This window comes from Dama dama, chromosome 17, assembly GCF_033118175.1.
Source record: "Dama dama isolate Ldn47 chromosome 17, ASM3311817v1, whole genome shotgun sequence".
In the NCBI taxonomy this organism is placed as follows: Eukaryota; Metazoa; Chordata; class Mammalia; order Artiodactyla; family Cervidae; genus Dama; species Dama dama.
Window position 1 is genome coordinate 9,657,828 of NC_083697.1, and position 14,822 is coordinate 9,672,649.

General features: G+C 40.7%; 1 protein-coding gene across 1 annotated transcript in view; it reads right to left on the bottom strand.

Annotated features, from left to right (window-relative positions):
- TMA16 (translation machinery associated 16 homolog) overlaps positions 1-13,628 on the bottom strand; it is a 38,697-nt gene extending 25,069 nt beyond the window's left edge. Inside the window, exon 1 of the mRNA XM_061164093.1 lies at positions 13,226-13,628. Within this exon, the coding sequence (XP_061020076.1) occupies positions 13,226-13,228 (3 nt within the window). The 5' untranslated portion in view covers positions 13,229-13,628. The remainder of the gene's footprint in view (positions 1-13,225) is intronic.
- Positions 13,629-14,822: the final 1,194 nt, after the last annotated feature.

Below are 14,822 nucleotides of genomic sequence, written 5' to 3' on the forward strand. Positions count from 1 at the left end.
GACTGTAAGCTTCCCTGCTCTTCTCATCACTGAAGGACTGGCTATCTCGTGGCCACCAACTCCTCCGCTCACTTGATGCTGAGACATGGATCCCAGCAGCTGTGCCACCTTCACACCCTGTCCTCACCAGGCCAGACCCAAGAGCTCTCAGGCAACCTCGGGAGCAACTCCTGTGTGTGGCCAACATGCAGAGGTGGGGCGAAAACCACAGCTGAGCCCCAGGGGTCTGGTGACTAAGGAGTAAAACTCTCTCTGTGCAGCTGCACAAGGTGTAGATTAAATCTGTGCTGCCAGCTTGCTAAGCCCAGAGTCGATGGAATATCCAAACAGACAATGACGGTTCCCACAATGAGGCTGGTCCAGCTGTAGCAGCTGTGGACTCTGCACCAAGTACACGTGGGAGTTGTGCCAGGTCAGAGTCTGAGAGTTCCCCCAGTGCCCACGGCAGGCCCAGAGACCCAGTCAGAGGTGACGGAGGGTCTGCTGGGGAGGCAGAGGTTGGCTGTGATTCACAGTAGGGGCAAGAACACTAACAGATGAGACCCCAGGAAAATGTTACTATTACTATCATTACCCTATATTCTGTTCTGTCGTTCTTTCTCTCATAATTACCACTGTTTAGCTGAAACTGTGAAAGTGTTAGTCACTCAGTTGTGTCCAGCTCTTTGTGACCTCATGGACTATAGCCCACCAGGCTCCTCTATCCATGGGATTCTCCAGACAAGAACACTGGAGTGGGTACCATTCTCTTTCCAAGCTCATCTTCCTGACCCAGGGATTGAACCTGGGTCTCCTGCACTGCAGGCAGATTCTTTACTGTCTGAGCCACTGAGGGAGCCCTATCTTTTAAAATTTTTCTTTAATTTTTAAAACATGTTTTACATTTTTCTCTATTTTTATATACTTTTCACTGTTTTCTGTTTCTTCCTGTTCTCCCTTTGTTCAGTTTGTTTTTATCGCTTTTTATTTTTCTGTGTTTTAGCTTTCTTTGCTTTTTTCCTGCACTCTTTCTTTTATTTTTTGTTTTTGCTAACTTTATTTGACTTGACCTCTGGGTCACTTTGCTGTGGTAGTTCTGCTCTCCAATTTCTCTGCTTTGTTCCTTACGCGTGCGTGAGTACACTGGGTATTTGTTCAGTTTTGGTTTTACTGTTTGTCTCGGGCTTTGTTTCTTCATTTCTCTTTTGTTGTTGTTGTTGCTACTACTTGTTTATCTCTTCGCCATTTGTCTTGAGTTTTCTTTGATTCCACCACCTGCCTTACTTTTTCTCTTTCTTTTGCCACACTGTATGACTTGCAAGATCTTGGCTCCCCAGCCAGGGGTTGAGCCTGAGCCTTTGGGGTGGGAGTGCTAAGCCCAGGATGCTGCACCAGCAGAGAATGCCCAGTCCTAGGGAATATTAATCTGTGACAGTTCTCCCAGAGGTATCCTTCTCAACTCCAAGACCTGGCTCCACCCAAGGGCCTTCAGTCCCCAGCACTAGATCCCTCATGCCAAACGACAAGCAAGACAGGAACACAGACCACCCACCAGCAGACAGACAGCCTGAAGTTGTACTAAGCCCAGAAACACCCCAAAACACACCGCCTGATGTGGCACTGCCCATCAGAAGGACAAGATCTAGCATAATCTACCAGAGCACAGGCACCAGGCCCTCCCACCAGGAAGCCAACACAAAAGATGGGACCAAACTCACCCACAAGGGGCAGACACCAGCAGCAAGAGGAGCTAAGACTGCAGAAAGGAGACCTCAAACACAGTGAGTTAGACAAAATGAGAACATGGAGAAATATGTTGCAGATGGAGCAACGTAAAAATCCACAAAACCAAATAAATAAAGAAGAAATAGGCAATCTACCTGAAAAAGAATACAAAATAATAATAGTAAACATGACCCGGATCTCAGAAATAGAATAGAGGCACAACAGAATGGGGAAAATACAATAAATATTTAACAAGGACCTAAAAGAAATAAAAAACAAATAATGATGAAAAACATAACTGAAATGAAAAATACACTAGAAGGCATCAATAACAGAATAACTGAGACAGAAGAATAAGTAAGCGAGCTGTAAGATAGAATGATGGAAATGACTATCATGGAGCAGAATAAAGAAAAAAGAATGAAAAGAAATGAGGATAATATCAAAGACCCTTTGGACCACATTAAACTCACCAACACTCGAATTATAGGGATCCCAGAAGAAGAAAGAAAAACAAAGAAATAGCTTGAAAAAACTTAGAAGAAATTAGTCAAAAATCTCCCTAACATGGGAAAGGAAATAGTCACCCAAGTTCAGGAAGCACAGAGAGTCTGACAGTCCCATACAGGATAAAACCAAGGGGAAACAGGCTGAGACACACAGTAACTAACAAAATTTCAATACACAAAAACTAAAAGCAACAAGTAAGATACAGGGAACCCCCACATAAGGTTATCAATTGATTTTTCAGCAGAAATTCTGCAAGCCAGAAGGGAGTGGTAGGATCTATTTAAAGGGATGAAAGGGAAAATCCTACAACCAAGATTACTCTATCCACCAAAGATCTCACCCAGATTCAACAGAGAAATTAAAAGCTTTACAAACAAGGAAAAAAGTTGAGAGAATTCAGCACTACCAAACCAGCTTTACAACAAATACTAAAGGAAATTAGGGGCATAGGGGGAGGGGAAACACATGAAAAAAGACCTATAAAAAAACTCCAAACAGTAAAGGAAATGGTAATGAAAAATCTCAAATAAACAACCTAAGCTTACACTTGCAGTATACATATCAACAATTAACTTAAATGGAAATGTATTAAATGCCTCAACCAAAAGACAGAGACTGGCGAAATGAATACAAAAACAAAACTCCTATATATGTTGTCTACAAGAGACCCACTTTAGACCTAGGGAAACATACAAAGTGAGAGGCTGGAAAAAGATATTTCATGCAAATGGAAATCAAAAGAAAGCTGGAGTAGCAATACTCACATCAAATAAAATAGACTTTAAAATTAAGATGGTTACAAAAGACAAGGAAGGACACTATGTAATGATCAAGGGACCAATCCAAGATGAAAATACAATTGTAAATATTTACACATCCAACATAAGAGAACCTCAATACATACAGCAAATGCTATGAGCCACAAAAGGGGAATCGAAAGTAACACAGTAATACTGAACACCTCATACCAATGAACAGATCAACCAGAGAAAATTAACGAGGAAAGTCAAGCCTTAAATTACACACTAGATCAGAGAGCCTTAATTTATACTTATAGGATATTCCTTCTGAAAGCAGAAGAATACACTTTTTTCTCAAGTGCACAGAACACTCTCCAGGATAGAGCACATCTTAAGTTACAAACCAAGCCTCCGTATCAGTAAATTTTAGAAACTGAAATCATATCAAGCATCTTTTCCAACCCCAAGACTATGAGATGAGAAATCAATTACAGGGGGGAAAAAAAAAAACTGCAGAAAAGCACAAACACACGGATGCTAAACAATATACTAGTACATAAGCAAGAGGTCACCATAGAAACAAACAAAAAAAATACCTAGAAACAAATGGCAACAATAACAAGACAACCCAAAACCCAGGGAACTCAGCAAAAGCAGTTCTAAGATGGAAGTTTATAGCAATACAATTCTACCTCAAGAAGCAAGAAAAATCTCAAGTAAACAACCTAAGCTTACCTAAGCTTTTTCTAGTTAGAAAAAGAACAAACAAAATCTAAAGTGAGTACAAGTAAAGAAATGTTAAAAATCAGAGCAGAAATAAATGAAATGGAGAGAAGCATTCACAAAGATCAATGAAACTAAAAGCTGGTTCTTTGAGAAAATAAACAATCGATAAATCTTCAACCAAACTCTACAAGAAAAAAAGGGAGAACACAAATCAATAACATTAGAAATGAAGGAGAAGTAATGACACTGCAGAAACACAAATGACCTCAAGAAACTACTACAAGCAAATATATGCCAATTAAGTGGACAAACTGGAAGAAATGGATAAATTCTTAGAAAGGAACAACCTTCCAAGACTGAAACAGGAAAAAATAGAAAATATAAACAGACCAATCACAGGTAATAGAATTGAAACTGCAATTAAAAAGCTTCTGTCAAATATAAAGCCAGACAAGATGGCTTCACAGGCAAATTTATCAAACACTTAAAAGAAAAACTAACACCTATCCTTCTCAAACTCTTCCATAAAAACACAAAGAAAGGAAAATTCCCAAGCTCATTCTACAAGGTCACTACCATTCACTCTGATACCAAAACCAGACAATCACACACAAACAGGAAAGTTACAGACCAATATCACTGATGAACACTGAAACAAAAATCCTCAACAAAATACTAGCAAAAGCACATCCAACAACACAGTAAAAGGATCATACACTATGATCCAGTGGGATCTATCCCAGGGATACAAGGATTCCTCAATGTACACAAAACAGATAACATGATACACCACATTGACAAGCTGAAGATTACAAATTATATGATCATTTGAGTAGATGGAGAAAAAAATTTTGACAAAATTCAACACCTGTTTATGATAAAAACTCTCCAGAAAGTGAGATATAGGGAACCTACTTCAACATAATAAAGGCCATATATGATAAACCCATAGCAAACATCATTCTCAATGGCAAAAACCTGAAAGCATTTCCTCTAAGATCAGAAACAAAACACTCTCCACTATTATTCAACAAAGTTTTGGAATTTCTAGCCATGGCAGTCGGACAAGAAAAAGAAATAAAAGGAATTTAAATTGTAAAAAAGAAAGTCTAAAACTGTCATTGTTTGCAGATAACATGATACTATATATAGAAAATTCTAAAGATGCCACCAGAAAACTTCTAGAGCCAATCAATGAATTTAATAAAGTTGCCAGATACAAAATTAATACACAGAAATCTCTTGCATTCCTGTAACTAACAGGAAAGATCAGAAAGAGAAATTAAGGAAACAATCCCATTTACCATTGCAGCATATAGAATAAAATACCTAGGAATAAACTTTCCTGAGCAGGCAATACATCTTTTTTTTTTTTTTCAGGCAATACATCTGTATGCAGAAAACTGTAAGATATTGATGAAACAAATCAAAGAAGACGCAAACAGACAGCGATATATATATACCATGTTCCAGGATTGGAAGACTCAATATTCTGAAAATGACTATACTACCCAAAGCAATCTACAGATTCAGTGCAATCCCTATCAAATTACCAATGGTATTTTTCACAGAATTAGAGCGAAAAAATTTCCAATGTGTATGGAAACACAAAGTGTTTTAGTTGCTCAGTCACGTATGATTCTTCCCGACCCCATGGACTGTAGCCCACAAGGCTCCTCTGTCCATTGGACTCTCCAGGCAAGAATAAATACTGGAGTGGCAACATGATAAAAACCATATATATTACAAACCCACAGCAAACGTTTCCTCAATACTGAAAACCTGAAAACATTTCCTCTAAAACCAGGAATAAGACAAGGGTGCTGGTGCCCACTCTCACCATTACTACTCAACATAGTTTTGGAAGTCCTAGCCACAGCGATCAGAGAAGAGAAAGAAATAAAAGGAATCCAGAATGGAAAAGAAGAAGTAACTCTCACTGTTTGCAGATGACATGATCCTCTACATAGAAAACCCTAAAGATACCACCACAGAAAATTATTAGAGCTAATCAATGAATATAGTAAAGTTGCAAGATATAAAATTAATACACAAAAATTCCTTGCATTCCTATACACTTTAACAAGGAAAAAACAGAAAGAGAAATTAAGGAAACAATCCTATTCACTGCTGCAACAAAAAGAACAAAATACTTATGAATAAATTTATCTAAAGAAACAAGACCTATATATAGAAACCTTTAAGACACTGATGAAAGAAATAAAAGATGATGCAAATAGAAGGAGAAATATACCATGTTCATGGATTGGAAGAATCAATATAATGAAAACAAGTGTACTACCCAAAGCAATCTACAGATTCAACACATTCCCTATCAAACTATCAACAGTATTTTCCACAGAACTGGAACAGATAATCACACATTTTGTATGGAAACACAAAAAACCTCGAAGAGCCAAAGTGATCTTGAGAAAGAAGAATGGAACTGGAGGAATCAATATGCCTGACTTCAGACTATGCTACAAAGCTACAGTCATCAAGACAGTATGGTACTGGCACAAAGACAGAAATATAGATCAACAGAACAAAATAGAAAGCCCAGAGATAAATCCATGCACCTATGGGCACCTTGTCTTTGACAAAGGAGGCAGAAATATACAACAGAGAAAAGACAACCTCTTTAACAAGTGGTGCTGGGAAAACTGGTCAACCACTTGTAAAAGAATGAAACGAGAACATTTTCTAACACCATACACAAAAATAAACTCAAAATGGATTAAAGATCTAAACGTAAGACCAGAAACTATAAAACTCTTAGAGGAAAACATAGGCAAAAGACTCTCCAACATAAATCAAAGCAAGATTCTGTGTGACCCACCTCCCAGAGTAATGGAAATAAAAACAAAAATAAACAAATGGGACCAAATCAAACTTAAAAGGCTTTTGCACAACAATGGAAACTATAAGCAAGGTGAAAAGACAGCCTTCAGAATGGGAGAACAGCAAATGAAACAACTGACAAAGAATTCATCTCCAAAATATATAAGCAGCTCAATACCAGAAAAATAAATGACCCTATAAAAAGTAGACCAAAGAACTAAACAGACATTTCTCCAAAGAAGACCTACAGATGGATAACAAACACATGAAAAGACGCTCAACATCATTCTTTATCAGAGAAATGCAAATCAAAACCACAATGAGGTACCATCTCACACTGGTCAGAATGGCTGGCATCAAAAAGTCTACAAACAATAAATGCTGGAGAGGGTGTGGAGAAAAGGGAACCCTCTTACACTGTTGATGGGAATGCAAACTAGTACAGCCACTATGGAGAAGAGTGTGGAGATTCCTTAAAACACTGGAAATAGAACTGCCATAAGACCCAGCAATCCCACTGCTGGGCATACACAGCAAGGAAACGAGAATTGAAAGAGACACATGTACCCCAATATTCACTGCAGCACTGTTTACAATAACTAGGACATGGAAGTAACCTAGATGTCTATCAGCAGACAAATACATAACTAAGTTGTGGTACATATACACAATGGAATATTACTCAGCTATAAAAAAGAACAGATTTGAGTCAGTTCTAATGAGGTGGATGGAGGCCTAGTATACAGAGTGAAGTAAGTGAGAAAAAGAAACACCAATAGTCTATTAATGCATATACATGGAATTTACAAAGACAGTAACAATGACCCTATATTCAAGACAGCAAAAGAGACACAGATACAACCAACAGACTTTTGTACTATGTGTGAGAAGGTGAGGGTAGGATAATTTGAGAGAACAGCACTGAAACATGTATATTACCACATGTAAAATAGATGACCAGTATAGGTTCAATGCATGAAGCAGGGTATTCAAAGCCAGTGCTTTGGGACGACCCAGAGGGATGGGGTGGGGAGAGGAGTGGGAGGGGGATTCAGGATGGGGGGACACATGTGCACTCGTGGCTGATTCATGGCAAACCCCCCACAATATTGTAAAGTAATTAGCCCCCAATTAAAATAAATAAATTAATTAAAAAAAAAAAAGAATACTTGAGTGGGTTGCCACTTCCTACTCCAGGGGTTCTTCCCAACCTGCAGATCGAACCCAGGTCTGCTGCATTGAAGGCAAACACTTTACCATATGAGCCACCAGGGAAGCAAAGACCCTGAACAGCTAAAACAACCTTAAGAAAGAAAAGCAGAGCTGGAGGAATCAGGTTCCCTGACTTCAGACTATACTGCAAAGCTATTATAATCAATACAGTATGGTTCTGGCACAAAACAAATATAAATCAATGGAACAGGATAGAAACCCAAGATAAACCCACACACCTAATCTTTGACAAAAGAGGCTAGAATATACAATAGAGAAAAGATAGTCTCTTCAATAAGTGGTGCCGAGAAAATTGGACAGTTACATGTAAAAGAATGAAATCAGAACACTCTCTAATACCATACACAAAAATATACTCAAAATGCATTAAAGACTGAAACATAAGGCTGGACCCTTTAAAGCTCTTAGAAAACATAGGCAGAACACTCTGACATAAATTATAGCAAGATCTTTTTGACCCACCTCCTAGAGTATGTCCCAGGTTTGCAAGAAAGCAACCAAGTGATCAGAACTCCCACTTACTAAAATAGGAATGGCACATAGAGACAGAGAATATCAAGAACTCACTTTTAGACTCTGGTTTAGATGTTCTGAAGACAACTAAGTAGAGATGTGAAGTAAATGAATAAATTTATTAGTCTGGCACCAAAAAAAAAAAAAAAAAAAAAGGCCTGGGCTAAAGATAGAAATTTGGGGTTACATGTGATACTTTAATGCCGCACAAAGTGATACTTTAATGATACACAGGTAAGACTCCCCTGAGAAGAATAAAGGGCTTGAGGCTAAGCTCAGATGAACAGATGTTTAGTAAGCACCTACAGGGTAACAGGCACCAACATAAAATCAACGAGAAAAAAATTTAGTAACCTAAAATAAAAAAAAGGTCACAAGAAAGAGTATATATTAAGTGCTTTTAAAGTTTTCAAAAGATGTGTGCTCTACCTTAAAAGAAATGTAAATCGAAACTTCAGAACTTCCTTTGTGGTTCAGCAGTTGAGAATTCACCTGCCAATGCAGAGACACAGGTACAATCTCTGCACTAAGAAGATTCCACAAGCTGCAGGGCAACTATGCCCATACATCACAACTACTTATGTGCCTGTACCTAGAGCCTGTGCTCTGCAACAAAAGAAGCCATTGCAAAGAGAATCCTGTGCACCACAACTAGAGGGTAGCTCTGCTTCACTGCAACTAGAGAAAGTTCACATACAGCAATGAAGATGCAGTGAAGCCGAATTTAAATAAATAAAATCTATTTTTAAAAAAAGTGTAAATAAACTGCAATTTTTAATGTATAAAAATGATTTTAAAAATTATTAACACTGTTGGTGAGTTAGCAGTCTCACTAATAAGTGGGATGTATCAATAAATTGGTAGAATCTTCTGGAAGGCAATTCTTATCAAGATAAAAATCACATGTCTTCCCTGGTGGTCCAGCGGTTAGGACTCTGCCCTTTCACTACTAAGGGCATCGGTTTAGATCCTTGGTTGGGGAACTAAGATTCCACAAGCTATGAGGTGTGGCCAAAAAACTAAAATAAAATAAAAAATGAAAATGTTGCACATCTTTTGATCAAGAAATCTTATTTCTATTTATTTAGTGTACATACATTCACATATGTACAAAACAAAAAAGAATAATCAATATATCAGTTTGTTTGTAGTAGCAAAAGAATGCAAACAGCTTAAGTGTTCCCATCAGAGACCTGACAAATAAAGCACCATAAAAGCAAATAGGATGTCAGCTGTTAAAAAGACAAGTAGATTTATATGCATGTACACAGATTGGTCTAAGATCAGGTACAACAAAAAAGTAAGTGGCATAGGACTGTGTCTAGCATACTGTTTCTATTAAAGATGGGTGGGATTAGAAGACATGTATGCTGGCATATTCACATGAAATATAGGAACAGTTATCTAGAAACTGGGTTCTATAATGGCTGTTTCTCAGTTGAGCTTGGGAATTAGGTAACAGAGTTGGAGGCAGACTTACTTTCTGTTGTATATAGAATAATGTACTCCCTTCCAAAGATGTCCATGCCCTAATTCTCCCATATTCATGAATGTATTACCATACATAACAAAAAGAACTTTACAGATACCATCAAAGATCTTGAGATGGGACGATTATCCTGGATTATCCACATGGGTCCAAAATAACTGCAAGGGTCTTTATAAGAGAGAGGCATGAGGATTACTGGAAAGAAAGAGATGTGGCCTCCTCTTAAGGTAAATTTGAAGATGTTACACTGCTGGCTTTGAAGATGAAGGAAGGAGCCAGAATCAAGGAATGTAAGGAGTTCTAGACACTGGAAAAAGGAAAGAGATTCTCCATTAGAGCCTCTTGAAGGAAGACAGCCCCAGCAATACCTGGATTTTAGCTTAAAAGACTCATTTTTGGACTCTGATATCCAGAAATGTAAGAGAACGGATGTGTTGTTTTAAGCCATTACATCTGTATTAATTTTTCACAGAAGTAACAGGAAATTAGTGCACTTTTCACGGACAACCATATTTTACTTTTTTTTTTAAACCACATACATGTAACACTACTCCAAAAAAGGTTAGTATACTAGGTAGATTTTCATTAATGTTTTTCTTTAATTTTACTAACTTTTAGGAGCAAGTTTTTACTAGCAGGTAACCTCTTTAATATTTACTATACTTATAGCCATAAGACAAATGAAACAGAATTGAAAGTTCAGAAACAAACTCAGGCATATAGAGCCAACTTGGCAAGGGAGCCAAGAAGACTCAGTGGGAGAAAGACAGTCTCTTCCACAAATGACGCTGGGAAACTGGACATTTACATGCAAAAGAATGAAACCGGTCCCCTCCCTTACAACACTTGCAAAAATTTACTCAAAATAGATGAAAGATATAAATGTAAGGCCTAAATTGTAAAACTCTTAGTAGAAAACATAGGGAGAAAAGTTCCTTGACATTGACCTCAGCAATGACTGGTTATGAAACCAAAGGCACAAGCAACAAAACCAAAAATAAGCAAGTGGGACTACATCAAATGATAAAGCTTCTGCAGAGCGAAAGAAATGATCAACAAAATAAAAGGCACCTACAGAAGTTGGAAGAAAATACTGGCAAAATCACCTACATGATAAGGAGTTAGTATCCAAAATATAAACGGAATTCATACAATTCAATAACAACAACAAAAATCTAATTAAAAACTGGGCAAAGGATATGAATAGACACTTTTCCAAAGAATATATACAAATGACCATCAGGTACCTCTACTATTATTAAAGGTAATTGCAATAACTAACATTTACTAAGCACCAGACACTGGGCTAAGCTGTTCACATTTAATTTTCATAATTCTATGAGGTAGGCACTATGATTATTCCAACTTAACAGAATAACTGAGTTTTAGAGGGGTTAGGTAACTTCATCAAGACCATAATTTAGCAAAGACAGGTGCCAAACATCCCCCAAGACTCTACTGCCCACATTCTGAGCTGCAGGAAAGAAGTTTGGAAAGAAGTTTATAGAGTAACTGATACAAATGTCTAGATGGAAAAACCTCCAGCTCCAAGCTGAGTTTAAATTCAAGACAGGATGCAACAGAGACACTACTGAACACCAGAAAAATGACAGGGCAGGAAATGTGCCAATGAGAACAGATTTATATTCCTTGACTCATGATAAGGCAAAATACTCCTACTGTACAGCCTGACAAAAGTTAAGTTCAACTACAGTCAAATGTTAATGAACACCCCCCAATCACAAACACAGAATCCAACTACTAACAGTAGTTAGGGTAGAAAATTATGAAGAGCTGACAACTGCATATACTGATACGTAAAAAAGACTGAATTTACACAAACGTGTATGCTGCTAAGTCACTTCAGTCTTGTCCGACTCTGTGCAACCCCAGAGACAGCAGGCCACCAGGCTTCCCCGTCCCTGGGATTCTCCAGGTAAGAACACTGGAGTGGGTTGCCATTTCCTTCTTCAATGCATGAAAGTCAAAAGTGAAAGTGAAGTCGCTCAGTCCTGTCCAACTCTCAGTGACCCCATGGACTGCAGCCCACCAGGCTCCTCGGTCCATGGGATTTTCCAGGCAAGAGTACTGGAGTGGGATGCCATTGCCTTCTCCAACAAACGTATATAGCCTGAAGTAAAAACTGATGTGAAAAATAAAAATACAATGAAAATGATAAAAAGAAAGTAAAAAGGGACTAATGACACTGAGACCACATGCCTTTCTGCCACACTATAAACTTTCTGCAGATGGTGATGCGGCCAGGGAATTAGAAAGCGCTTAACTCCTTGGAAGAAAAGTTATGACCAACCTAGACAGCATATTAAAAAGTAGAGACATTACTTTGTCAACAAAGGTCCGTCTCGTCAAGGCTATGGTTTTTCCAGTGGTCATGTATGGATGTGAGAGTTGGACTATAAAGAAAGTTGAGCGCCGAAAAATTGATGCTTTTGAACTGTGGTGTTGGAGAAAACTCTTGAGAGTCCCTTGGACTGCAAGGAGGTTCAACCAACCCATCCTAAAGCAGATGAGTCCTGGGTGTTCATTGGAAGGACTGATGTTGAAGCTGAAGCTCCAATACTTTGGCCACCTGATGCGAAGGGCTGACTCATTTGAAAAGACCCTGGGATGAAAAGATGCTAGGAGGGATTGGGGGCAGGAGGAGAAGGGGACGACAGAGGATGAGATGGTTGGATGGCATCACCGACTTGATGGACATGGGTTTGTGTGGACTCCTGGAGTTGGTGATGGACAGGAAGGCCTGGCGTGCTGCGGTTCATGAGGTCGCAAATAGTCAGACATGACTGAGCGACTGAACTGTACTGAAACTTTCTATGTCGTGTTTTCGTTAGAAACTAACTGCAAAATGAATATTTAAAAACCATGTTCGTATTCAAGAATTATTCTCAAGAACAGAAGCGAAAAAGGCCAGAAAGAGCAGCTTTGGAATACAAACAAGCGGTGAGTATAAAGACAAGCAAGCAGAATTTAGATACTGGTTACCTCTAAGTGGCTCCTGGAGATACAGATTCAAGGAGAACGGGGATTTCTTAGAGTGAGTAATAAACGAGATTTCCTTAAACAGTTGACCTTTATATTTAAACGTACTATATAGGCGCTCTTTCGCGGGAGGCGCGGAGGCGGGGTCTGGGGTGGGAGTGGTCACTGGAGGGAAGACGCGGAGCAGACCCGAGGCTCGGCGACCGCGCCACGTCTGCCGCTCTCAATTCAGCCCCGTCCCCTCCGGCCCCGCCCCCACCCGCTGAGGAGCGAACAGGCGGAGCCTCCCGCATTCCCACGGGAGGGGGGCGGGGCCACGCAGAGGCCGGACCAGAGCCCGAACACGCGGAGCCGTCGCCCGCCCCGCCCCCCGTTCTCACTCCCTACGCGCTCCCCGCCGCCCGGCGCCGGCCCGCCTCCCCGACCCGGGGCACTGACCGGGGCCTTCTAGGAACCTAGGGGAACCCACCATGGCGACGTTCTCACAGCCCGGGCCTCCGGAACTTCGATTCCACACGCCAGCAACTGACTGCCTGCAGCAGCGGCCCGTCTCGAGGTGGACCCGCCAAACACACGAGGGGCGGAAGAAGCCAGGCAACCCGACCGGAAGTGGGGGGGGGGCGAGTGCTCATTCCTGAAACGTCCCGGGAAACAAGACCTGGTCTTTGTGAGCCGCAGGAGACTGACGGTCAGCCGGGCGCTCTCCGGTGCCTGGGGAAACTTGGGCTCTCTGGCGTCTGCCCTGCGCTCAGATCCAGGACCACGCAGCCTCTTCAGACGAGGCGGCTCTAGGCTCTCGCCCAACGCAGGCCTGCCCTCTGCGCCTCCTGGCTGCCTGAGTGAGGCTCCCCCGAGGCTGTGCCCTCACCCGTGAAAGCCCAGGCTGCACACTCGCGGCTTCTTCCCACCTGCTTTTTCTGCGTTCTCAGGATGTGTCTTCGTTCCATCTGTACTTCTTAGGATTCCATGGACATTATATTCAAGGCTTTGGGAACGGGCAAACTATTTCCATGCCCTCACTCAGCTCATATTCCAAGGCAGAATGTGGAGGAAAAACAAAAAACAAAACCGTATCAATTAATGTGTTTCCGGTAGTATAAGTATTCTGAAAAACAAAGTTGACTGGAAGGCAGGGAAGTTGTTTTAGGCGTGGTGGTCTCTGAAATTCATTTTTGAAAGAGTTGAGCAGACCTATGTTAAAGGCAAAATTTTCAAGGCACTTATTAAGGGAAGGGAAGTGAAGTGAAAGTCGTTCAGTCGTATCTGACTCTTTGCGACCCCATGGACTAAACAGTCCGTGGGATTCTCCAGGCCAGAATACTAGAGTGGGTTGCCTTTCCCTTCTCCAGGGGAAATCTTCCCAACCCAGGTATCGAATCCAGGTCTCCCACATTGCAGGCGGGTTCTTTGCCAGCTGAACCACCAGGGAAGCCCAAGGGAAGTTAAGACAAACTTTATTCAAGAGGTTCCTCCTCTGTGTGAGGACCACCACAATGGGGGAGAGATCTACTTGGAATATACGTGGACTAGTGGGAATTTATAACCAAGCAGCAGAGTCGGGGTTGGTGGATGGAAAGTACTGTGAGGAAATATTAAGGGTAACGGTGTGTTCTGGCTCCACCAACCTAATGCGTAGGTGCTAAGTTGCTCCAGTCGTTTCCAACTCTGTGTGACCCTATATACTGCAGTCCGCCATGCTCCTCTGTCCTTGGGATTCTCCAGGCAAAAATACTGGAGTGGGTTGCAGCCTCCTCCAGAGGATCATCCCAACCCAGGGAAGGAACCGAGGTCTCTTACGTCTAACCTGCATTGGCAGGAGAGTTCTTTACCACTAGCGCCATCTGGGAAGCCCAACCTGGAAATAGGCAGGCTGGTGTAATGAGCCATCACCTGTAGTAATAGATACAGAGGTTGACCAGATATGGAGGAATGGGGACTCTCTAAACTGACTTCCCTACTAAAACTGAACCATCAGGTAAGAACAGGAAGTCCAAAATTCCAGGCCTAGTTGGAAAATGAGTTCAGAGGAGCCTAAGTAGAGTTTGGTCAAGGAGAGACTCTTTGTC